This window comes from Culex pipiens, chromosome 1, assembly GCF_016801865.2.
Source record: "Culex pipiens pallens isolate TS chromosome 1, TS_CPP_V2, whole genome shotgun sequence".
Classification (NCBI taxonomy): domain Eukaryota; kingdom Metazoa; phylum Arthropoda; class Insecta; order Diptera; family Culicidae; genus Culex; species Culex pipiens.
The window spans coordinates 94,535,400-94,562,387 of record NC_068937.1 but is presented as its reverse complement, the minus strand read 5'-3'; the positions used below and the strand labels follow the sequence as shown (position 1 = coordinate 94,562,387).

The following is a 26,988-nucleotide window of genomic DNA, read 5'->3' as shown; positions in this document are numbered from 1 at the left end:
TCTTATGGCAGTTTTTGAAAATGAAATAATTCAAAAAGTTAAACAACAACAAATTTAAATGTTTTCTATTTGACCTAACGTCATCCCCTCTAAGGGGTGAGATTGGGTAAATTTTAAAACGATTGGCATTTATGAACGGTGTGATTATATTTAGCCATATTCTGGGAAAATTTAGGTAAATCATCCAAGATCATTTCCCAATATTGTTTATTTCGATATAATTTGAAATGTTTTTACTGTGTAAAATGACAACAGTAATACAGTGAAACCTCTTTTTACGCGGTGCGTTACGTTTTCCTAATTTGTCGATTTCTCTGGAACTACGCAACATTTTTGCAATCTTTTAAAAGCAATTTGTAGGTTTCGTTCAGATCTGCAAAATGCTATTTGAAGCTTGCAAACATATTGTATGCATTTAGTGAAATCGACGAATTAAAAAGCGTAACGCCACTGCGTAAAAAGAGGTTTCTCTGTATCTCAAAATCTGACGGTACATATATCATTTGTGGATAGACATTTTTGAAATCTATACTAATTTTGTTCACCTGGGAGAAAAAAGCCACGTGGCCATTTTGGGGGGGTGGGGGGAATTGGCGTGAAATCACGATAAACCATGAGAGAGGAGGGGGGGTCAAAAATTCTAAAAAAGGTCACGTGGCACTTGTCTCGGATAGTACAAACCGTTATGGGCATCGACGACGATTGACTCCTGCGCAGGTACGCCGGAACGTGGCCCAACCGGTGGCAAGGTTGCGCCGTCTTTATTTCACGTAACCGGCGGTGGTCTACGGCGGTGCTGTTCGACCAACTGACCTCAGCCGAATGGCAGCGAGCGGCAGGAGGTTTTTGCGTTACGGCACGCTGGCGGAACTGTTTGGAAAGAAAAGGAGTTAAAGATCAAGAGGATACGTGGCAATTGTCTGTACGAACCGTTTCGGGCATTCTTGAGTCGGCCATCTTTTCGCTGATTTTCCGTTCGTACGATCTTATCTTGATGAAGAAACAGGGGGGTATTTGATTAACTGCCAACTCCAAGGAAGATTGCTTTGATGTTTAAATTATTTCTCGCTTAATTTTTCAAAAAACCCGATCTAAAATCTGGTTTTTAAAAGTAATTTAGATCTATCATTTTTATGTTCAATGCCCCGTTTGAAAAAAATACTTTAGCAAAATCTCACAGCCAGGTCCAATGTCACCCCATCTGACGGTAGTCCTCAACCTTTATTTCCCTTAGGGTGTAATAACAAAATCGATATTCCAGCACAGCAATTTTTAAGTTCCTTTTGGGATTCTAAACAACTCTTCAAAGTTTGAAAACGATTGGTCCAGTCCTCACTTCGCGCAAAGCGATTCAATTTTCAATATAAATTTGTATGAAACAAATATATTTTTAATTTTGATATTCAAAAAACCATGTTTCACGCTATATATACAGCCATTCCACGTCAAACGGGAAGTCTACAAATCAAAAGTGCTCCGATTTGGCTCAAATTCGGAGTGGGGTTTCTTTGTCCCAAATAATTAGTCCCGTATTTTTGACATAGGACTATGACTCTATTTACAATATTGGGGGGGCAGTTCAGAAATTCGATCCAAACCGTCCAATCGATTAATCCAGAAGATTCAATCACCAGTTGAGAGGGGAAGTCTTTAGCTATCGTTTTATTACATAATAACTTTGACTAAACATACTTAAAGCGCTTAAAACATGCAATCAAAATGAGAGGACAGATGACCAATCAGAGCGAGCGTATGCTCGAGGCCGCGCCCCTTTTGTGTCGTTCTCCGTCTCTGCCGCTATTTAAGCAGAAAATTTCGCAAAAGCAAGTCACTTTGGAACGAGCACTCGAACCGGGCACATCGGGCTGGCGCGGAGCAGCAGCAGCAGCAGCCAATAGAAGAAGAGGACCAGCAACCAGAAGGAAGAACCACCAGCAGCAGAAGAAGGAAATTCGTACAAAGCCACACCAAGCGGACCAGAGGAAGTCGCCATGATGTGGCGGTTCCAGGGATGGAATAATCGCAAAAAATCATTTTCGAACTTCTTTCACCCGCGAAAGCGAGAGGAGGCAAATCACACAAAAGAAAATCGCTCCCGAACTTCTCCAAAAAAAATCAATCTGCTGATCAGTGTTGCAAATGAGTGATAGAAAAGCTATCAATTGATTATCTCTGCACCAAAAACATCCGAGAGTATAGCGGCCGTCACTATAGCTTGTGAGATCTCTTCTTGTGTCTCGTGATTCCCAGCGATGCCATTCTCTCTCTATCACTCCTTCCCTTTTCCTTGACTATGTGCTCTCACCGCTGACTCTCTCAATCTCTCCGAAAACTGCAATGAGAGAATGCGAGATGGCGATTAGGAGCCGACCACGCATGTCGTCCCGTTAAACTACGTTTGCAAAAAAGGTTTTGTGGCAGCTTTTGTGGTTAAACGCTGTTGCGGTAGGATGATCGTGGAAGCGGGAATGAGAGAGAAAAGGAAAATGTCAATCGCGAGTGTGTAAACACGAAAACGTGTTCGGCTATGTTCGGTGCTGAGAGTTTCAGTAGGGAGAGAAGAGCAGTTGTATTTGAGGCATGAAAATTCAGGCGGGATAATTGTAGTGGCTGAGAGCTGATATTTTGATATTTTAACAACCCTGCTGCTGATGATTTTTTGTGAATTTGCTTGTCAGCACCACATAAAATATTTATTTCACTTTGGTTACACACATTGCCCATCTACAAAATGTGACAGGTCATTTTTCGACGTGTGACGTAATAATTGCAAGTGTAGTGGTGAAAAAGATGTTCCGCCGAATAATCAAGATGATGATTTTTTTTTGATTCCTTTTACCGATCTTCGTGCGCGAGAGAGGAGAGCAATGCTCCCTTCGGATTTTTTCTCTTGATGAACGTCCAATGATTTTCTTTTGATGATGATTATTCCATCGCTGGGCGGTTCTCATGAAAAATGGCCATTTCGACAGTGGTGGCCACTGGCCACAACCTGCTCTCAAAGCAGGTTCCCCAGGGGCAAGGGGGGAATTTTACAGAACCATACGAGATGTGGCAATATGGGTATCAAAATTCGAGGTTTTGGATACTGAACATGAAATGGCCATTTCTTCAGTGGTGGCCACAACCTGGAGTGGCCGATGATCTCAAAGCAGGTTCCCCTTGGGCCTAGAGAGCCTATATGGAGAGGCGAATTGTCACTCTCAGGGCTCCAATCGAACTGTCAAATCGGGGTTCCAATCGAGCAACAAGATCATGCTAGAACAAGGTCGGAATCAATTTAACATAATTTTGGCAAAAAACGAGACTCATAACAAACACAAGTATTGCAAAACTGTTGTTGATAATAATCTGGTAGTTTTTGTTATGTTTGTGCTTGTTCGGTACAAAAAAAAGTGCCAACACCCTAGAAAAACTACAAGTTTTTCAACCTTAAATTTGAATGCCTTTGGGTGTTTTAAATTTCTCCCAGAACATTTCATTTCCCTATGTAGGTCCCCACTTGGGGGAACATTAACCGAAACATACGAGTTGTGGCAATATGTACCCAAAAAAAAATATATCTCAAAATCTGCAACATTGGATTTGCTGCAGAAAATGTCACATTTCATAACATTTTTTGCAGCAAGCCCGTAGATCATTTTTGCCCGCGTGTAAAAATTTCAGCGATCTGCAGTTCTCACCAACACATATAATGCTGGCCCGTCCTCGAGCAACACTCCAAAGACAAGCATAAGCTCTTTTACTCACTTTACATCAAGCGTCCATGGCGCGGTGGTAGCGTGTCGGATCAATAACCAAGAAGTTGGTGGTTCAATCCTCGTTCTGCTAAGTGTTTTTTTTTGTGAAATACAACCAAAAAGCCGTCGGTAATGTCGATAGTTGTCGGTAACGGGCAAAAATGTCATACCCCTATATCGCAAAAAAATGCATGAGGACAGATTTCATGCAGATTCTGATATACTTTCATGCCGCCATGCATCACAATCATGCGACTGCCAGTTGGGTGTGGGTATCAAAATTCATAGTTTTGATATTGAACCTGCAAATGGCCATTTCGACAGTAGTGGCCACAACCTGGAGTTGCCGGTGCCCTCATGGAAGGTTCCCCTTGTGGAACATTTATGACAATTTTGCCGACAAATCTATGAAACAAAATAAAATAATCTTATTCTAAATTTCACTAGCAATCCAAAAACATCAACAATCTCATTAAAATTGTTTGGTCCTATGTCTATCGATTATGTCTCTGACATACCATCTTGAACTTTTTTGTTTGGCGATAAGGGGGCCCTTATCCAAAATAGAGTAGTCCAAAAAATGGCATTTTTCGTCGATTTTCGCAAAAAGCACATTTTTCAAAAAATCATATCTCCGGAACGGCTGAACCAATTTTAGAGCGTTTCAAAAGAAAGGTTATTAGTTGGGCTTTTAAGGAAAAATAAGTGGAAGTTCGAAAAACCTAACTGAATAATTCATTTGCTAATTTGAAGGTCTCGGGACCAAAGAGCTCATATCTGAAAATATTTTTCCCTGATTCCTTGTTATATTTAACACAACATATCCAAAAATTGCGAATATTCATTAATACGATTCGTAGATATGATTTTTTGAACATAAAAACTGGGTTTTCGACGCGAAAAAAAAACGAAGTTGACTTTATAGCTGTCGGCCACCATTGCTAGTACCAACCACTAGTGTCTTCCTTTTTATCTGCAAGGACTTCGCCGCCCTGGGCTCCTAAGTGTATGAAAGTATGGCACGGAGCGACGGCGCCGAATACCCATATTTATACAAAGAATTTTAGAGCGCCCGCCGCGGGATTCGAACCAGCGACCTCTGGATTGTGAGTCCATTGCGCGGTCCGATTGATCCACACAGGCGGGTTTTCGACGCGCCGCGCGCAAAAAACGGGAAAAAACAACTTTTTTCACTAAAACTGTCATACCTTTAAAATTTCGGCGATGATTTATACATGTCTGGGTACCAAAAGTTGTGTCTTTCAATTACTATTTATTAATTATTTTACTAACCCAAATTTGAGCCAAATCGGATCACTTTTGATTTGTAGACTTACTGTTTGACGTGGAATGGCTGTATATATAAGGTGCTAACTTGTTCCTATACAAAGATACAGCGTGTTCAAAACTCGTCTAAAACGTGTTTTTGCTGGAAAACCACGTTTTAGACGAGTTTTTAGTTGTAGAGCACATTCCAGAGCATCCGAAAATGAAAAAAAAAATCAAATTATTCGCTCTATAGCATTGCCTTGGCGTTCTCGATTGCGAGATCCCTACTCGAAACTAGGTGTTCGAAGGCTTGATTGTTGAGGCAATTGCAAACCTCTTTTTACACCTTAGCTTCCATCCACCCCGGGATTCGAACTGACGACCTTAGGATTGTTAGTCCAACTGCCTACCAGCGACTCCACCGAGACAGGACCCAGGGAGACGACTCCTACACCTGGACTGAGCTAACGACCTAACCTTTTAGGTTAGTACGGGGCCAACATTTTCTTCCCGTCCGACGGAAGGCGTGATCAGACAAATCTCGTCTCGAAAAATGCCACCGGGACCATCTGGGATCGAACCCAGGCCGACTGGGTGAGAGGCAATCACGCTTACCCCTACACCACGGTCCCGGTCCATCCGAATATGAATCCGGTTTGAATATAGCGTGAAACGTGGATTTTTTAAATATCAAAATCCAAAAAAATAGCTTTCCCTATCCAGGTTTTTAAGCGAAGATGGCGTTCGAATGGTGAACGAACGAAATGTCAAAATCTTGCAGTAGCACCAACATTAGACAAAAAATGTGGCTGTCATGCCATGGCACACTTTTTCCGTTATGTTGGTACCACTGCGTGTTTTTGACATTTCGGGCGTTCACCATTTGAACGCCATCTTCGCTTAAAAACCTCGATACTAATTCCCATACAAAATTGAATCGCTTTGCGCAAAGTGGGGACTTAACTAATCGTTCCCAAACTTTAGAGAGTTGTTTAGGACCCCGAAAGGAACTGAAATGTTATGTATATGTTCAGGCAACAATTAATAAGTGTCTCATCACAATCCGTGATTTCAAATCTCCAATTCCATGTGTTGTTTTTTGCCTTCCTCACCTCAATGAGGAAAGGCTATAAAATCACTCGAAAAATTAATTTCTTTTGACCTGCTAGACCCATCTTCTTGTATACATTAGAGTGTAACAAAAATGACTTTTTGGCGGGCATTCAGGGGTTTGTTCCGGTGGGCATACTGAGCCCAAATCCCAAGTATGAGCTTGGTTGGACGTAACAGGATCATTTCTTGAGCTTTTTGGGACTCAAAATTGTAGTTTAAAATGTTCACGAATCTTCATTCGCATTGAGTGATTTTCAAAAGTTGAACAAACTTTTTGCATGAACTTGTTATGAGATTTTTGTGAAGTAACAAAATAGCTAAAATATCTTTATGAAATATAAAGTATCGGGATTATTGCAATATAATAAATAACAACTCAAAACAACAATTTAATTTTGTTAACCCTTCTTAACCTTGTTCTTAACACAAAACTACTTATTGACCTCAAAAAGGAGATTACAGCGAAATGACCTAACTTAGATTAAAATAAAAACAAAATTATAAGGTTTGCTATGCTCGAGAGATGATATGGAAATTGAACTTATGTTGAAAAGGCTTAGACATAATAAATTATAATGATATTTGAAAAAAAAACTAAAGTTTTTTCATTGGGGTTTTGCGGTTTATTTTTTTTTGGCTTTTTGGGTGACAATAATAAAAATTGACATCAGGGATACCCTCGATTCCTTAGGCTAACACAAGTATCTGTGCCAATTTTGAGCCAAATCGGTTAAGGTTTAAGGGTCGCTTTTTATTATTGAAGTGTATATGAGGAAAATCGAAAAAATGTATGCAGAAAATATCGTTTCAGTTCAGCGTGTCTCGCCCGAAATTGTCAAAGTGTGAGATTCTTGTAGTAAATTTAATTTCCTACAACTTTGTCGAAGGGTGCAAAACGATCCGATCTTTTATAGCATTTTGCTTGCTATATACTTTCAAGTAAATTATATAAGCCGATTTCTTTTCATCGCATTGCTAATAAGTCATCTGGATCAACTCGGATCTTCATGCACCCTTCGACAAAGTTGTAGGCAGGGCTGTGGAGTCGGAGTCGGAGTCGGAGCCGGAGTCGGTGGAGTCGGGTCTTTTTGGGGACCTGGAGTCGGAGTCGGAGTCGGAGTCGTCAAAACTCGATTAGCTGGAGTCGGAGTCGGAGTCGGAGTCGGCGAAATTGTATGAGCTGGAGTCGGAGTCGGAGCCGGAGTCGTAAATTTCTGATAGACCCGGAGTCGGAGCTGGAGTCGGAGTTGTCAAAATATTTAATATAATTTATGTTCAATATTTTTAATAATTTAGGTTAATTCCCAATTTTTTTAAATTTGTTTATTGAATCGCGTGCACTGCGTTGACATTCTTTATTTAATTTTTTTTTGGTTCAAGATATGTTTTAGAAGCATTTTTATTGTGATTGGAAAGCTCTTATTGTGTTATTTTACTAAGATCACTGAATGATAATCTGTTAATCCTCTCTTGTTAATGTTTGTATACACTATACTATAGTGTCATAACTCATAAAATAGTAAACAATTTTGGCTGTGTAGTCGAAAAATTAAAACATATTAAAATAATTCTTTACTCTCTCTTATTGTTTGTATTTATGTATTCTTTCAAATCAAATTTGAACAAATTTTATCAAACTCTTTCTAAAAAAATATAAATACCGTCATCTTTTGGCCCGATAGTGAATATCTTGGAGGTTTTAAGTAGATCATTTTTTTTATAGGAAAATAAAGGTTCACTATCAGTACTCATCGAAAAAAAAAATATTTTTTTATTACATTTGTAAAATTGACAGCATAACTCTACTTATAAATTATCAACTATTATATCAATCCACTACTTGGAACGCAATATGCTCATTTTGTATGTAAATAAAAATTAATCAAAGTGTCGTGCTGACAACATTTGAAACTGACAAAAAATATCGAAAGTAGCAACTAATTTTGAAATAATCATTGAATCATTGATATAGAGCAATTCCATGCCAAATAGGGAATCGGTTATACCGGACGATCTACAATTTTAATGAAACTTTGTAGACATGTTATCCGACGCTTATGAAGCCATGTTTGTGTATATGGAGCCAGTTTCAATTCGATATTTATTTGTATTTCTGAATTTAAATTTTGCTGTAGCTCAAAGCCGTATCAAAAAGTGGTCAAAGACAAACTTGTAGGAAATTTAACGGGCTTTCCAAAAAAAATACACTGAAAGAAAACAACACGCTTCTTTTATAAGATTTTTTATTTAAAAGATTTAAAGTAAAATTTGGGGGTGAGCCCACGATTTTTTTTCGCTCAAAATTTTTGTGAAAATAGCCTAAGATGTTACAAAAAGACTCACGAAAAATGCAGAATGGAGCAATCATCTAAAAAAATACAAAAATCATTTACTGAAAATATTTTTTTGAAAAGTGCTCTAAACGTCAAATTTTTTTAAAAACCGAATGTGGGAATCGATTCTTCAGACAATTTTACATAAAAATCTCTTGTCCTCCGACCGAAGTCTAATCCTTGTGAAGTTACAGCAGTTTTAAAAATAAAATGTTGAAAAAAGTGGTTTTTCAACAGTTTTTGACAATTTCTATATGACAGACTTGATTTTTCAGTCTCGTAAATATTTTTTACCAGAAAGCTCGTCTAATTTCTTTGCATAACTTTTCTTTAGGACTTAATACAAGAAGTGGGACTCTAACTGTTTTCTATTTAGAGTTATGAGAATTTCCGTAAAAAAATCGAAGCAAAAAATGTTTGCGTGTAGTGGATCCTAAAATATTATTGTTGAACAAGTATATTTTTTTTAAATACCTTTAATCGAGGTGATTTAATTGAAATAATTTTAATTTATTTTTCAAATATTGAATTTTCTCATGATTTATATGTTTAAAGTGTGTACTGGGCTTGATCAAACAATGTCCTTGTACGTCTTCTCAAATAAATTTAAAAAATAGTTACTTTGAAAATTGTTTATTTCAAAGCCAGGGTATTTTTGATAGTTACTGTGTATCTTTAAAATTCCAGCCTAAAAGTATGCAAAATGGTGTTATATGTCAATTCGATCGTGAAGGCAAACTTTCTTTTAATATTTCTTTTAAAAAAGGACAATTAAAAGTTACTGTAGCTAGCTTATAAACTAAAAAAAATTAATGTAAATTTAAATAGTTAAATGAATACTTCCAATTTTTCAAACAACAAAATTCAAATTTATTTAGAAAATTGTTGTGCTGAAAATGCGTTTAAATCTGAAGATATTTTTTATTTTTGTTTCAATAACGCTGAAAACATGTAACATAGAACAACGAACACTTATCTACCAAGCTTAGTATGGTTCTATACCACTCTTTTTGTATAAATAATTCGTATTTATCATTTTTCAAAACACCCCGAACATAAATGTCACCCCGGTTTACAGTATTCGCGCAAGTGTGAACTGAAATATGAGTGATGTGATTAATTCATATTTTTTTTAAATATTTTAAATACAGATTAGGTGTCGGAGTCGGAGTCGGAGCTGGAGTCAACAAGTTGTGGAAAGCTGGAGTCGGAGTCGGAGTCGGAGTCGGCTAGATTTGGTAGGCCGGAGTCGGAGTCGGAGCCGGAGTCACCAATTTGTGGAAAGCCGGAGCCGGAGTCGGAGTCGGAGTCGGCTTAACTCAGAAAGCCGGAGTCGGAGTCGGAGTCGGAGTCGCTTGAAATATGACCCGACTCCGCAGCCCTGGTTGTAGGAAATTAAATTTACTACAAGAATCTCACAGTTGGAAAATTTTGAGCGAGACTTGCACCACCTGCTGCCAAAATCCTGAAGCGATGTTTTTTCCCATACATTTTTGCGATTTTCCCCATATAAACTTCAACGATAAAAAGCGACCCCTTAACCTTAACCGATTTGGCTCAAAATTGGCACAGTTACTAATTAAAGAATCGAGCCAGGGGGTATCTCTTGAGATTTTCCAATATTTTCAATTCTTCAAATTTTCAACATCTAAAACAATTTCGAATTTTTCAATGTTTTTTTCTGATTAGTTTTTATAGTTTTGCTTTAATATTTACCAGAAGTATAATTTCCCAGGAGTCTCGACCAAATTTCCCGGGAATCGAGAGGTCCAAAAATGGTCGATTTCCCGGAAATTCCCGCTCGTCACCCTCTTGTGCGGTTGGATGTTGATCGAAATAATTGCTTTTGATTATCTCGGGACTGGCTGAACCTTACGAACCCAGCACTCTGTGGCGCGTTGCGAGGGCCATGCGTAGAGGTTCCGTTCCGAACGAGAGTGTGGAAAAATCGGACAAGTGGATATTGGATTTCGCCAAGAAGGTGTGCCCGGACTCGGTGCCGACACAACCTTCATTCGACGTTGTTGATGGGAGCGATTCTAATCCTCCCTTCTCGATGGTAGAGCTCTCCATACTATTGACGGGCAACAACACTGCTCCTGGTCCGGACAAGATCAAGTTCAGCTTGCTGAAGAATTTTCCGGACGTCGCCAAGCAGCGTCTGTTGAAACTGTTCAACACGTTGGTGGAGCAGAACGTAATTCCACACGAATGGCGACAGGTCCGGGTGGTTGCCATTCAAAAGCCCGGTAAGCCGGCGTCCGACCACAACTCGTATCGTCCAATCAGCTTGCTGTCGTGTCTACGCAAGTTGCTGGAGAAGATGATCCTCGACCGCCTCGAACCATGGATGGAACGAGAGCACTTGCTGTCAGACACACAGTATGGCTTCCGGAGAGGCAAGGGAACAAGCGACTGTCTAGCCTTGCTGGCCACAGGAATCGACATAGCCCGTGGTAAAAAACAGCAAATGGCTTCTGTCTTCCTAGACATCAAGGGTGCATTCGATTCAGTCTCCATCGAGGTGTTGGGAGTAAAGCTGCGGCGGAGCGGTCTCAATCCGACGATGTGCAACTTCCTCATCAACCTGTTGTCAGAAAAACACATGCACTTTGTGCAAGGTGATCTGGCAATCACCCGGATAAGTTACATGGGTTTGGCACAAGGTTCACGCCTTAGTCCATCCATGTATAACTTCTACGTCAGCGACATCGATGATTGCTTGACCGGAGACTGCACCCTTATACAGTACGCAGATGACGCAGTGGTTTCAATCGCTGCCAAGAAGGAAGTCGATCTGCTAGAACCCTTGCAAGATACCCTGAACAACTTGGCCCATTGGGCAGTTGGAAAGGGTATTGAATTCTCTCCGGAGAAGACGGAACTGGTCGTTTTTACGGGGAAGCATGAACCGCCGCAGCTCAATCTTTCTCTGTCGGGAAAGACTATCGAGCAGTCGGACCACTTCATGTACATGGGTACCATCTTTGATCAAAAGGGAACATGGGGGAAGCACATTAACTACCTGAAGCAAAAGTGCCTGCAAAGAACTAATTTTCTGCGCAGCGTCTCTGGCAACCGGTGGGGTGCTCATCCTTCTGACCTGCTTCGACTGTACAAGACAACGATACTCTCAGTGCTGGAATATGGCAGTTTCTGCTTCCAAACAGCTGCGAAATCACGCTTGTTGGTTCTCCAGCGGATACAGTACCGAAGTCTTCGCATTGTCTTGGGATGCATGCACTCAACTCACAACATGACCCTCGAGGTCTTGGCGGGAGTATTGCCTCTGCGAACTCATTACTACGAACTGTCTTACCGGTTCCTGATCCGGTGTGATTACAGGAATAAACTGGTAATTGACAACTTTGAAACGTTGCTGAACCTTCACGTTGAGTCTCGGCGCATGCTTCTATATTATGACTTTATGTCATCGTGGGAGTGGAGCCCGAGCACAACGGTACAGCGCACGCCTCCGTTAACCAGCAGCACCCTGATTGGCTTCGACACGTCCATGAAAGCCGATACTCGCGGTATCCCAGACCATCTTCTGAGGGGAGTTGTGCCGTCGATCTTCGCATCAAAGTACAACCATGTTCCTCCAAACAACAGATTCTTCACCGATGGCTCCAAGCTCGACGGTTGTACGGGCTTCGGTGTTTATCATGAATCTTATCGGCTGTTCTTTAAGCTGAAGGACCCGAGTTCGGTTTATGTCGCAGAGTTAGCCGCGGTTTACTGCGCACTGCGAATCATCGAGACCATGCCACCTGACCACTACTTCATCTTCACCGATAGCTTTAGCTCTGTTGAGGCTATCCGGTCTCTGAAGCCGACCAGGGAGTCTACGTTTTTCCTCACGGAAATACGCAAGACTTTAAACATCCTGGCGGCTCAGTCCTTCAGCATCACGGTGGTGTGGGTCCGCGCTCATTGCTCGATTCCGGGTAATGAGAAAGCGGACTTGCTCGCCAAGAAGGGTGCTGAGAGTGGAGACATTTTTGAAAGGCCAATTAGCCTACAAGAATGCTACGGTTTTCCGAGGCAGCGTGCGCTTCTGGATTGGCAAACACAATGGGACGGCGACACCAAGGGACGTTGGATGTATTCCATACGACCTAAGGTGCAAAGAAAAGCCTGGTTCAAGGGAATGGACTTGACGCGTGGATTCATCAGAACGATGTCCCGCCTTATGTCGAACCATTACTCGTCCAAGGCTCATCTTTACCGTATCAACATGAGTGATACGAACCTTTGCGACTGTGGGCAGGGTTATCAGGACATCGACCATCTCGTATGGGCGTGTCCAGATCACCAGGCTCACAGAATTAAGTTAAAAGATACCCTCAGGGCCCGAGGAAGACCACCAGAAATCCCGATGCGAGACGCGTTATCTCAACTTGACCTTGATGTTTTCTATCCGATCTATCAGTTCCTCTCAGATTCCAAAATATCCATTTAGTTTTCTTCCAGTTAGTTTTCCTTCAGTTAGTTTTCCTTCTGTTAGTATAACTCGCCTTCGCACAAAGCCGTCGTTTCTGGACTGCACCGGAAGCAAAGCAAGAACGCCCCAGCAGCTGGACACCGAGTTGCGGCTGAGGACAAAACGCAAAGGCCAGCAGAGCCAACCAAGACCCCTACACAATCCCCCTTCCCTTCCCACGCCTTGTATTTAACATCAAACCCTTCCCTACTAACCCCGAGTAGGCCGCGGGTAATCGGCTCCCCTCCCACTAACATTTACACACAAGATCCTCTGTAATTATTAAGTCAAATGTAATTACAAAAGCCTACTCGGTCCTAACCAGGTCCCAGCACCGAAAAGGACCTAATAAAAATAATTTTATGAAAAAAAAAAAAAACCTTACGAACCCAATCCTGAAATAATGTGATTATAAAAATTGACAAATTTTGTTGTAAATCTTTATGGACATAGAAGGTTAGGGGATGAATGAAAAAATATATCGATAGTTCCCGTAGTTTTGAAGATGTCTGTAACAAAAATCTGGTTGCAAAAGCTCTGATTGATGTACACCGTTAATGATTTTTTTAAATGTTAACCTGTACACAATATTACAAATCTTTGAGTAATAAAATTTAAATAAAAGTGTTGAAATAAATCATTTTTAAATTTGGACGTTTTGTGATCAAGTCTAGTGTAGTGGTAAGCGTGAATCCCGGGGTGGATGGAAGCTAAGGTGTAAAAAGAGGTTTAGATTGCCTTCCGTTTCAAGCCTTCGGACACCTAGTTTCGAGAAAAAATCTCGCAACAGTTGGATTTTGATTTGATTTAAAATATTCAAATGATTGGTTTGGAAGGTATATAAATGCAATTTTACACCCACAATAGAAAGCCGAGAGAATAGCTCTACCAAAATCAGTTGGAAGAATAAACCTCTCGCGGATGCACCACCACGATAATGTGTCCATTAGGGTGACAAGAAAAAATGATAATTTTGGAAAATCTCAAAAGATACCCCCTGGCTCGATTCTTTCGGCAATAATAAGTAACTGTGCCAATTTTGAGCCAAATCGGTTAAGTTTTAAGGGTCGCTTTTTATCGTTGAAGTTTATATGGGGTCCCGGAGTACCAAAACTTCTTAGCATGGTGCTCCCAACGATTAATTGCTATAACTAACAGGAACGTGAGCGGGGGATCCCCACGTTTCTTCCTCCCCTGTAGATTGAGAAATCCATTGCTGTTTGAACACTCGTGCTCAAACTCAATCCAATTCAACGAATCATCTTTGCGGTTAACTTTACGCAGTTAGCCTGGCCGCTTTAACTTATGTGATGTTTCAAAGCAATTTATTGCATTGGGGCACTACAATTGTTAATAATGACAAGAGGATGCTAGGCGTTAATCAACCTAAGGCATTTTCCAGGATGCCCTCGAAAGACTGGCTGCGCTAGGGTTAGATTAGATTAGATTAGAAGTTTATATGTGGTTTTCCGCGAAAATGTATGGGGGAAAACATCGCTTCAGGATTTTGGCAGCAGGTGTTGCCCAAAATTGTTCAAGTGTGAGATTCTGTAGGAAATTTAATTCCTTACAACTTTGTCGAAGGGTGCAGGAAGATCCAAGTTGATCCTGACGAGTAATTAGCAATGCGATGAAAAGAAATTAGCTTGTATACTTGAAAGTATGTAAGGGTTGTATATGAAGTATATAAGAAAAAAAATTTACTAAAAAAATCACCAAAAATCAGGATAAACTCGGATCGTTTTGCAACATTCGACAAAGTTTTAGGAAATTAAATTGACTACAAGAACCTTACTCTTGGGAAATTTTGGGCGAGACTTGCGCTACCTTGCATAAAAATACTGAAACGATGTTTATCTGCATACATTTATGCGATTTTCTCCATATAAACTTCAACGACAAAAGGCGATCCCTTAACCTTAACCGATGTGGCTCAAAATTGGCACAGATACTTATTTTTGCCTAAGGAATCGAGTCAGAGGGTATTCCTGATGGCGATTTTATGTATTGTCACCGTAGTGTTCATTTGTTTTTTGAACCATTGAAACTTTTTTCATTGAAATGGGTAATACCATGGATTGCAATTTAATTTTTTATATTTTGTTGGAAAAACATCACAAATGAGCTTTTTAGAGATAATTGACAAAACAAATTGTTCAGCCTAAAATACGTGCCGTAATCTGGGGTGAATCGGGACAGCAGTTTTTAGAGCACTTAAAACTTTCAAATTTGGAAATGGATGTACACATTTTGTTGGCCTGAGTCTGTTCTAACCGAAACCAACCAGAAAAATCAAAATATTGTGCTCCAACATGGTTAAAATTGCTGTCCCATTTCGCCCCATGTGTCCCGACTGACCCCAGTTTACAGTGCTCGTTTTAAACGGCTGGAAACAACAATATTTAATAAAAGTTCATTTTAGTTTATTACTCTACGCTCTTATATTTTGATTAAAATATGTTTTTCAATATTTGCAACGGTCTGAATGATATTAAAAATAATAGAGCATTTTTGTGAATAATCAAGTTACAATGAGTTCATTTAGGTACGCAACAGAGTTTTGGTGTTCCTTTCAGCTGTGTTTTACATCGTAATTCAATCGAAAAATTATTACTTATAACTATGGAATAGACAAGAGTAAGAAAAAATAGATTCCGTCTCCATCCACCCATCAGCTGATCCGATCCCAAAACTCCAACCTCCGCCCATCAAATCCCCGTTCCTAAACCCTTCCCACGAACGGTAAACCACGGTGCGTGTTGATGATGCCGGCGCTCAACCACACACAGTACAGTAATGTTGTGTTCATTTAAATTCCTCTTTGCTCGCGAGTTCGGCCTACTCACAACCAACACCGCTAGGCTACACGGAACAAAATCCGGTTTGCGGAATCGGAAACTTTGCTTTCGATTTGCTCTAAAAATCGCAAATCTCGGTTTCCACCCGTCAGCAGGAAACATTGCTTCCAATATCGCAAACGATTATTTCCGATATCGCAAACGTAACGCAGTAACGCATACCCCGCCAAAAGCACGCAGAACGCAGCCACTTCAATATTTACCTTTTTGAATTGACCGTTGCTGCTCGAAATTTCGATAGAAATAAGAAGAAAAAGAGTTCATTTGAATTTTATTTATTTGTTCATATCAAAACAGAATCAAAAGTGGTGACGATTCGAACGAAGCGATTTGTCCGATCTGGCCTCGATGTCCGTGGTGCAGCTGGGTATTGCTGGGCGCCGTCGTCGCCGTTGACAAGTTGCTTTAGGAGGAGGAGGAGGCGTTTCCGCAGTGCACTCGTTGGTGCACGGTTGATGTCAGCGTTTGGCGTTTTGTGCAACAGAGTGGGCGAGTGACGTCGACGGCGGGGCCACTCGGATATAGGTGGGCTCGTGCTTTGGCCGGCGATCAAGTTGATTTCCGCGTCCTATTTTAGACTCAGTTCCGAGCTGGCACGCCAGATGTTCTCCCCGTCCTGGAGATTTTGGCTCTTTTCCTCTACGCGCCTTCGGGAAAGGTCCTGGTGCGGATCCCGAGTGACTCCACACAAGAGCAACGAAGGTGCCCAAGCATTCCGCACGATCGTGATTCCATTTCCGATTTTCACCTGGAGGATCGACTTGAGCGGAGCGGCCTCCGCTAGGAGACCGTCCGCCTGGAACGAGCCCTAGTTTGGACGCCGTGCTGGCATGACAGAATCTCCGCTAGCAAAAAAAAAAGGTGTCAAGGTGTTTGTCGAACCCACGCTTAAATCTTGGAACTGCGAAAGAAAACACAAAATTAAGTTTTAATCATCGTCTCTTGACTCTTGAAAAACATTTAAAAAACAAAATAAATTTCAAAACTTCAATATACCTAATACAGATTAAAAAGTTCAAAAGTAGAAAAAAATAAAATAAAAATCCAGAAATTCAAAAATTCAAAAATTCAAAAATTCAAAAATTCAAAAATTCAAAAATTCCAAAATTCCAAAATTCAAAAATTCAAAAATTCAAAAATTCAAAAATTCAAAAATTCAAAAATTCAAAAATTTAAAAATTCAAAAATTCAAAAATTTAAAAATTTAAAAATTCAAAAATTCAAAAATTCAAAAATTCAAAAATTCAAAAATTCAAAAATTCAAAAATTCAAAAATTCAAAAATTCAAAAATTCAAAAATTCAAAAATTCAAAAATTCAAAAATTCAAAAATTTAAAAATTTAAAAATTCAAAAATTCAAAAATTCAAAAATTCAAAAATTCAAAAATTCAAAAATTCAAAAATTCAAAAATTCAAAAATTCAAAAATTCAAAAATTCAAAAATTCAAAAATTCAAAAATTCAAAAATTCAAAAAATTCAAAAATTCAAAAATTCAAAAATTTAAAAATTCAAAAAAATTTTTTTTCAGAATTTTTAGAATTTTTAGAATTTTTAGAATTTTTAAATTTTTTTAGAATTTTTAGAACATTTTTTAGAATTTTTAGAATTTTTAGAATTTTAGAATTTTTAGAATTTTTAGAATTTTTAGAATTTTTAGAATTTTTAGAATTTTTAGAATTTTTAGAATTTTTAGAATTTTTAGAATTTTTAGAATTTTTAGAATTTTTAGAATTTTTAGAATTTTTAGAATTTTTAGAATTTTTAGAATTTTTAGAATTTTTAGAATTTTTAGAATTTTTAGAATTTTTAGAATTTTTAGAATTTTTAGAATTTTTAGAATTTTTAGAATTTTTAGAATTTTTAGAATTTTTAGAATTTTTAGAATTTTTAGAATTTTTAGAATTTTTAGAATTTTTAGAATTTTTAGAATTTTTAGAATTTTTAGAATTTTTAGAATTTTTAGAATTTTTAGAATTTTTAGAATTTTTAGAATTTTTAGAATTTTTAAAATTTTTAGAATTTTTAGAATTTTTAATTTTTTAGAATTTTTAGAATTTTTAGAATTTTTAGAATTTTTAGAATTTTTAGAATTTTTAGAATTTTTAGAATTTTTAGAATTTTTAGAATTTTTAGAATTTTTAGAATTTTTAGAATTTTTAGAATTTTTAGAATTTTTAGAATTTTTAGAATTTTTAGAATTTTTAGAATTTTTAGAATTTTTAGAATTTTTAGAATTTTTAGAATTTTTAGAATTTTTAGAATTTTTAGAATTTTTAGAATTTTTAGAATTTTTAGAATTTTTAGAATTTTTAGAATTTTTAGAATTTTTAGAATTTTTAGAATTTTTAGACTTTTTAGAATTTTTAGAATTTTTAGAATTTTTAGAATTTTTAGAATTTTTAGAATTTTTAGAATTTTTAGAATTTTTAGAATTTTCAGAATTTTTAGAATTTTTAGAATTTTTAGAATTTTTAGAATTTTTAGAATTTTTTGAATTTTTAGAATTTTTAGAGTTTTAGAATTTTTAGAATTTTTAGAATTTTTAGAATTTTTAAAATTTTTCGAATTTTTAGAATTTTTAGAGTTTTTAGAATTTTTAGAATTTTTAAAATTTGTAGAATTTTTAGAATTTTTTGAATTTTTAGAATTTTTAGAATTTTTAGAATTTTTAGAATTTTTAGAATTTTTAGAATTTTTAGAATTTTTAGAATTTTTAGAATTTTTAAAATTTTTAGAATTTTTAGAATTTTTAGAATTTTTAGAATTTTTAGAATTTTTAGAATTTTTAGAATTTTTAGAATTTTTAGAATTTTTAGAATTTTTAGAATTTTTAGAATTTTTAGAATTTTTAGAATTTTTAGAATTTTTAGAATTTTTAGAATTTTTAGAATTTTTAGAATTTTTAGAATTTTTAGAATTTTATGAATTTTTTGAATTTTTAGAATTTTTAGAATTTTTAGAATTTTTAGAATTTTTAGAATTTTTAGAATTTTTAGAATTTTTAGAATTTTTAGAATTTTTAGAATTTTTAGAATTTTTAGAATTTTTAGAATTTTTAGAATTTTTATAATTTTTATAATTTTTATAATTTTTATAATTTTTATAATTTTTATAATTTTTATAATTTTTATAATTTTTATAATTTTTATAATTTTTATAATTTTTATAATTTTTATAATTTTTATAATTTTTATAATTTTTATAATTTTTATAATTTTTATAATTTTTATAATTTATATAATTTTTAAAATTTTTAGAATTTTTAGGATTTTTTAAAATTTTTAGAATTTTTAGAATTTTTAGAATTTTTAAATTTTGTAGAATTTTTAGAATTTTTAGAATTTTAAGAATTTTTAGAATTTTTAGAATTTTTAGAATTTTTAGAATTTTTAGAATTTTTAGAATTTTTAGAATTTTTAGAATTTTTAGAATTTTTAGAATTTTTAGAATTTTTAGAATTTTTAGAATTTTTAGAATTTTTAGAATTTTTAGAATTTTTAGAATTTTTAGAATTTTTAAAATTTTTAGAATTTTTAGAATTTTTAGAATTTTTAGAATTTTTAGAATTTTTAGAATTTTTAGAATTTTTAGAATTTTTAGAATTTTTAGAATTTTTAGAATTTTTAGAATTTTTAGAATTTTTAGAATTTTTAGAATTTTTAGAATTTTTAGAATTTTTAGAATTTTTAGAATTTTTAGAATTTTTAGAATTTTTAGAATTTTTAGAATTTTTAGAATTTTTAGAATTTTTAAATTTTTTAGAATTTTTAGAATTTTTAGAATTTTTAGAATTTTTAGAATTTTTAGAATTTTTAGATTTTTTAGAATTTTTAGAATTTTTGGAATTTTTAAAATTTTTAGAATTTTTAGAATTTTTAGAATTTTTAGAATTTTTAGAATTTTTAGAATTTTTAGAATTTTTAGAATTTTTAGAATTTTTAGAATTTTTAGAATTTTTAGAATTTTTAGAATTTTTAGAATTTTTAGAATTTTTAGAATTTTTAGAATTTTTAGAATTTTTAGAATTTTTAGAATTTTTAGAATTTTTAGAATTTTTAGAATTTTTAGAATTTTTAGAATTGTTAGAATTGTTAGAATTTTTAAAATTTTTAAAATTTTTAGAATTTTTAGAATTTTTAAAATTCTTAGAATTTTTAGAATTTTTAGAATTTTTAGAATTTTTAGAATTATTAAAATTTTTAGAATTTTTAGAATTTTTAGAATTTTTAGAATTTTTAGAATTTTTAGAATTTTTAGAATTTTTATAATTTTTATAATTTTTATAATTTTTAGCATTTTTAGAATTTTTTAGAATTTTTAGAATTTTTAGAATTTTTAGAATTTTTAGAATTTTTAGAATTTTTAGAATTTTTAGAATTTTTAGAATTTTTAGAATTTTAAGAATTTTTAGAATTTTAAGAATTTTTAGAATTTTTAGAATTTTTAGAATTTTTAGAATTTTAAGAATTTTTAGAATTTTTAGAATTTTTAGAATTTTTAGAATTTTTAGAATTTTTAGAATTTTTAGAATTTTTAGAATTTTTAGAATTTTTAGAATTTTTTAGAATTTTTAGAATTTTTAGAATTTTTAGAATTTTTAGAATTTTTAAAATTTTTAGAATTTTTAGAATTTTTAGAATTTTTAGAATTTTTTAGAATTTTTAGAATTTTTAGAATTTTTAGAATTTTTAGAATTTTTAGAATTTTTAGAATTTTTAGAATTTTTAGAATTTTTAGAATTTTTAGAATATTTAGAATTTTTAGAATTTTTAGAATTTTTAGAATTTTTAGAATTTTTAGAATTTTTAGAATTTTTAGAATTTTTAGAATTTTTAGAATTTTTAGAATTTTAAGAATTTTTAGAATTTTTAGATTTTTAGAATTCTTAGATTTTTTTAGAATTTTTAAAATTTTTAGAATTTTTAGAATTTTTAAAATTTTTAAAATTTTTAAAATTTTTAAAATTTTTAGAATTTTTAGAATTTTTAGAATTTTTTGAATTTTTAGAATTTTTAGAATTTGTAGAATTTTTTGAATTTTTAAAATTTTTAGAATTTTTAGAATTTTTAGAATTTTTAGAATTTTTAGAATTTTTAGAATTTTTAGAATTTTTAGAATTTTTAGAATGTTTAGAATTTTTAGAATTTTTAGAATTTTTAGAATTTTTAGAATTTTTAGAATTTTTAGAATTATTAGAATTTTTAAAATTTTTAGAATTTTAAGAATTTTTAGAATTTTAAAAATTTTAACAGTTTTAAGAATTTTTAGAATTTTTAGGTTTTTTTTAATTTTGAAGGATTGAGTAATTTTAAAATTTATGGAAATTATAGAAATTAAAAAACAATTGAAAAATATTTAAAACACATTTGGTTAAAGCAAAATTGCTGTTCCAAAATAGAATTGCTAAAATTCTAAAGTTTTCTTTGAAAAGGTCCTATAAACTTTTGTGGTTGATATGTTTATAGGATCTTATAAAAAAGTCTAGAATTATTCTTTATCGTTTTTTTGTTATTTTTGATATTTATTGATTGTTAATTGAAAGAAAAAATCTATTAAAACAATTTTTTTATTATATTTTTTTATTATATTTATTTTTTTTTTTTATTATATTTTTTTTATTTCATATTTTTTAAAGTTTCTTAACTCACTGAAGTTTATTGCATTTTCCGTTTTGTAAGCTCTATAGTTTTCAAAACATTTTAAATTTCAAATATTTTAAAAATTCATGAACTGTTAAAATTTTTAATATTTTTTTATGTTTTTTAGAATTAATGAAAAAAAACCTATTTTGTATGAACTTGAACAACTTGTTGTACACCACACTGATACTTTTTGGGAATATAATATCACACCCGAAAGCAAGTGTCCACCTGGTTCGTTTTGCGAAACTGTAGAGATTTTCTTTGAAATTTAATTTCGCATATTTTCACAATAATCATGAACTTACCCGCCAGTCCCGCCAGCTTTCCCAAAAATGATCGGAACCATTGTTATTTGCCCACGCGATCCTCTCAACTTTCTTCTCACTGATTTTAAACAGCTCCTGGTCTACTTCCGGGAGGTGAACGGCGGATTCTTCCCGTTGTGGCCGTCTTCTCGCTATCGCTATCTCGCTCATCGTTTTCATACAACCGGGTGATGTTGAGCAGCCGGCTTGGTTCGGCGGATCGGAGTTTCCTGAGTGGTTCAGATTCGATGGCCGAGAGAATAAACCGAAAAGGGAGGCTGCAAATAGAAAATTCTATTAAATGCAAAGAAGTTTTGAACGAGGGGCAAGACACAGTTAATCAATTATCTTTACACTAATTAATTAGCGCTTATTTTAGTCAATTAGCTAATTGATTAGCGCTGATTTGATATCCCATTCCCATCTTACATTAAGTAATCTTGTCGTTGAGAAATGTCATTTTGACAGTTTGAAAATAATCTTTACTTTCTTCTGAACCGAAGGTTTCTTTAAGTAATTTGTTGTGAGGTTTAAACCGGTATAGGCCGGTTCCGGGCACTGCCGGAACATGGATTTCGACGTGGCCACAACCAGCAGCAAACTCAAGGCTGAGGCCTGCATAATCCGACCAAGTTTGGCTGCACAAGAATTCCAAGGACAAGAAGCTTTCGGCGAATGTTTATATAGAAGTGGGAGCAAAACAATGCGATAGATAAGCAGGACACGGCCTCCAAAGCAAATGGAAGCTGCCCTCGACGCCCTCCAAAGCAAATGGAAGCTGTCCAACGAACGCTTCAGCTTCCCCCACGGGGTGTCCGGCTCAAAAGTCCGCCTGTTTCTCTTCCACAAGCTGTGCCCAGTTAAAGAAACGCATCCGGGACATGTGAGGCTACGACCGTTACCGGTCCGGAAGAATGAAAGAAAGCGGCATAAGGCCCTGCGAAGAATTAAACTTATGTGAGGAAGATTGTTTTATTTGGGGCTTCTTTTTTATCCTTTGGATTTTTGTGATGCGTTTTTTTCCTTCCACCGGTTTTAAAACCAGCTACTGCATTTCTTGTTGGAGAAAACTACTACAACGGGAATGATCAAACGTCCTAAAAGCTGAGGCCGGAACCTACGTTTTACTTCCCTATCATGAAATGCGTGATGACACAAATGATTCAACAACCGTTCGAATCGAGCTACCTCCGGGAGAATCTTCTTGGAAGTCGTGACGTTGGACGAGCTAGATAAAGTATGAAATAGTGCAGCACGCTTTTGCCGTTGGAGTTGATATGATCCCTAATTCGCGTCCGGAAGCGCAGATAACCAAATTATGAACATCGCTCGAAATCACTCCCCCTTACCCATCCTTCCCCCATAAAGTTTATTTCATACGTAATCATTACATTTGAATAATTTTTTTGGTTTCCCCTTAGGATGTGCTCTGCTGTTTTTGGGGGTCTGCCGGAGTGATGCGTTAAAAGTCAGCAGACTTCAAGAGAGATCCGTTCGGCACGCGCAGCTTAAGCTGTTTCTGTTCAGAATTACCGTTCGCTTTCGTAACGCTGTCACCGGGATTGTTAACAGGTCGATCGAGGACTCGACGCCTCGGCTCGCAGTTACCTACATGCACGAACAAGTTAAGCTGAAAGTAGTGACCGTTTTCTTCCTCTTCTGCTAGCGTCTGTTCGATATCTCCAGCACGACCACAATCCGTTCCATGAGTCAGGACTGTAAAAGTACTCGCAGCGAACCGTACGATTCTTCGTCGCAGCACAGCAACTCGTTGACCGAAATGTGTCAGCTGATTCAGATTGCAGGACGCAGGAGGAACTCGTCATCATGCCCGTTCTTGCCTTGCCTTTCCAACGATTTCACGATTCACCTGCCTGCGTTTTCATCCGACTAGTTTCTGCACCTCTCGTTTGGCGTTCTACAAGCCACCGATGTCGGTTCAGGTTCTGTATGGGAGAGGGCGAGAAAAAGTTTGGAAAAATTAGATCATCGAAGAACTACCATTCTGGTCTGGAGGTTAGATTGGATAATACATGTTACTGCAAATTTCCTACCTGTTATTAAAGTTTGTTGATAGTGTTTTGAGATGACCATGGCCTTCATCAGCTTGAAGAAGTTGCTAGTTTCATTTCGAGTTCCTTATTTTGGAATTTCTTCGCCTGCAATTCGCTGGAACTCTCAGCTTGCTCTTGATTTCCGGGAGCCCGCCCGTGGCCAGGACAGGTCACCGGGGAATCCCCACGAGTTCGATGGCCTCAAGCAGAATTCGCACTCGTCTATCAGCACAGTGTCGTCGTCAAAAAAAAATCGTCGACCCGCCGTTGTGGATGTTCCTTCGGTGTTGACGCGCTATTCTCGAGCGTTATTTTTCGGGCGAGTATTCCGATGGCCTTGGAAGTTCGTCTGTTTGTTTAGCCGCAGCACCGTCATAGTCTTGATGGAAATAGACAATGTATATCGTGGAGGTTATTCCGCGAAGACCGGCCAGGTACACAGCGGTTCAAACAAATTCCTAAACCCGTCGTCAAATGTCGAGGATAAAGACGCTCAACTTACCTGCACTCGACCCAGTTCTCGCTCCTTCCGGAAGGTACAAAAACAAACCATCGATATCCTCTTTCGATGGAAGTTGAAAACAAAACAAGTTTCCTCTTTCGCAACCTGGAAAAGTGGGCCATTAAGATTCGTGGCCGTTCCGGGACAGGAAGAACAAATTTGCCGCAGCATTTTTGACAGATTTATCATCCTACCAAGATAATTCGAGAGGGTGGGAATGCGCTAGTTGATTAGTGTTACGCTAATCAACTAACTGATAATTTGCAATCAATTAGCCGAATATTGTAGTTGATTAGGGCATGTGTCTTGCCCCACGGTTTTGAATGATTTTTATTCGCTTTGTAATGGAACTAGCCCGACTGAACCAAACTAGGTTCCAGCTTTTCGGAGATGGCAGATGCTGGCTGCTTGATAAGTTTCTCTTGGTTCCGGCAGCTTACCTTTTTGTACTCCTTCCGAATGTCCATTTCCAGGTACCGTTTTTTTACGTTGGCCGGCATTACCGTAGGTACCAGCAGCGGAGGTGGCCGCGGCGATCCCCATGGAGAAACGGAACGTTTTCATTCCCGGCGGATGGGCCACTGCAGAAAACCGAAGATTGACCGGATCCGGTCACGGAGTAAGATGATGGCAGTTCGCGGGCACGGTTCGGGAAGCGAGACGTATTTTGATAAACCGAAATCGCCGCGGCAAAGTCGAAAAATACACGAAAAAAGGCGGCGGCAAAGTCGAAAAAAAAACAACAACGCGAGACCGATTTTTTGTTGTTTTCCTTCGTCGCGGCTGATTTTGACAGTTCGTAACGCATTGGCTGCGGCACGCTACACTCTCAAATGAGTCGGCAACAAAGCGCTTACGATTTTGGAAGCAATTTCTTCCGCTATCGAAAACATTTTTTCCAGAATCGGAAACATTCTCGATGAATTCGAAAACGAGCAATGTTTACGAATTCGTCGCATGGTTTTTTCGGATCCGCCGGTCGGATTTTGTTCCGTGTAGACTGCTGCTGCTCTTTTCCTTCGCACTAACCGCTCTCTCTAACGAAGCCCATTCTCGCTCGTGGTTAGTACGAGGAGATCTCAGCATGCCGTGCGTGCGTGTGTGCACTCTTCTACCGTACGGTACCTTCGGCTCTCTTGACTGACCACGACGCGATGACCGTACGGTAAAACTGCCGCGGATCGCTTTGGTGTTTTCGCTGAACGATCGCGTTTTTAAATCTTCTTCTGAAGGGGATCTGTGTGTCTGTGTATTTTTGTGCATTTTCTTTTGCGCTCTCTCCTCTCACTCTCAAGCTCATATGTTGTCATTTCTTGATCAAAGTAAATCAAGTTTTCATCGAAATTTAGCCAATAGAATATTGTTTATCAACTTATACGACTTCTTTGAACTGTCAGTTTACAGAATAATTTTAAATTTAAAGACAGTTAGAAATGTTGAAACTGAATCATAATTCATTTCAAATCCACACTCATACAAGAAGTTTCCCATCCGCGACGAACGAAATTGGAATTAATTCGGCCACGTGGAGGAAGAGGGGCCCAAACCAAACCAGAAAACGAACGGAGATCAGGTGCAGGCAGGCCTCGGGTTTTGAAGCCGCTTTCTACCGCAACAGCAACAGCAGCGCAAAGCAAATTTAGGGCTTCTTTTGATTGATCGCGCAGTCCGCCAGCCCCAACCCGCAGAGCGGAGCCCAAAATTGATCTGCGCCGATGATAGCTGGTAAATGGAAAATTTGGCTGATTTGGTGGATTGTTTGGAAATTTCGTTTGATTGTTGTTTGGACCACTTATTGTCAGACGGTTTTGTGTGGGAAAAACGTGGTTTGGTTTGTGAATTGTTGGGCGACTGGTTTGAGGGAACCATTTAATTGTTTTTTTTTGTTTTCGGAATTAATATTCACTTTGGATTCAGTTCCTGAAAAAAAATATTAAGGCTAGATACTAAAAAAAATAAAGCTGTATTTATAAACGAAAATCGACGAATTAATATAAGTCTTCATAAAATTTTGTGAAATGTCTTTACATCTATACATACTTAATACCTTCTCAAAAGTTATGAATAATTAACTGCTCATGGATATTTGATTTTTAAAATTACTCCTTTTATACCTTAAAATGGCTCTAACGAAAATACGTGTAAATTACTTTTCTCCTTACCTCAACTCTGAATTGCTACGTTCAAAACACTGATATTCGAGGGGTTTGCTCTAATGCTATTGACAAAATTTGTCGTAGAAGACGTAGATTGTGAGACAACATTTTGGAGTCATGCCCAACAATTTTCTAGAAGAGAAAAAAAACTCCCAATAATATTCCGTTAGAGAAAGATTTTATAAAACGCCCTAAAAGTGAACCACCCTAATTATCAACCAAGCCAAAAGACTACCCCATCACGGTGGGTAAGAAGGGGATTATTATGCAACTTGCATGCACCTCGGAAATTCCTTCTGGAGGTTGTTGGGGGGACTATTCTGAGTCAGAAAAATCGATTCCCAAAATATTCTGTCGGTGAAAACTGATTTTATCTCGAGTTGAAGTTAAAAAACCTAATATATCACCTAAAACCTCAAAAATCTGTTTAAAATCTCGGTATAACTCTGAACAAAGATGTACATTTTCATCATGATATCAATTTTTAGTTCCCAAAATATAATCCTGACATAATACACCTTGAACCGATCCA

The 26,988-nt window shown here is 36.1% G+C and overlaps 1 protein-coding gene across 1 annotated transcript; it reads right to left on the bottom strand.

The window, feature by feature from the left end:
* Positions 1-16,094: 16,094 nt before the first annotated feature.
* Positions 16,095-25,286, bottom strand: LOC120427081 (uncharacterized). The gene is made up of 3 exons (XM_039591923.2): positions 24,741-25,286; positions 21,745-22,022; positions 16,095-16,697 (listed from the first exon to the last, which is right to left on the bottom strand). The coding sequence occupies exons 1-3, from the start codon at positions 24,862-24,864 to the stop codon at positions 16,605-16,607; spliced, it is 495 nt and encodes a 164-aa protein (XP_039447857.1). The 5' UTR covers positions 24,865-25,286; the 3' UTR covers positions 16,095-16,604.
* Positions 25,287-26,988: the final 1,702 nt, after the last annotated feature.

What these genes read in the sequence shown, in the direction of transcription:
- LOC120427081 (XM_039591923.2), bottom strand. Translation starts at nt 24,864, where the DNA reads ATGAAAACGTTCCGTTTCTCCATGGGGATCGCCGCGGCCACCTCCGCT. An exon ending in TTCGGAAGGAGTACAAAAAG is followed by an intron (nt 22,023 to 24,740) that starts GTAAGCTGCCGG and finishes TTCTATTTGCAG; the next exon opens with CCTCCCTTTTCGGTTTATTC. An exon ending in AAAGCTGGCGGGACTGGCGG is followed by an intron (nt 16,698 to 21,744) that starts GTAAGTTCATGA and finishes TTTCTTTCGCAG; the next exon opens with TTCCAAGATTTAAGCGTGGG.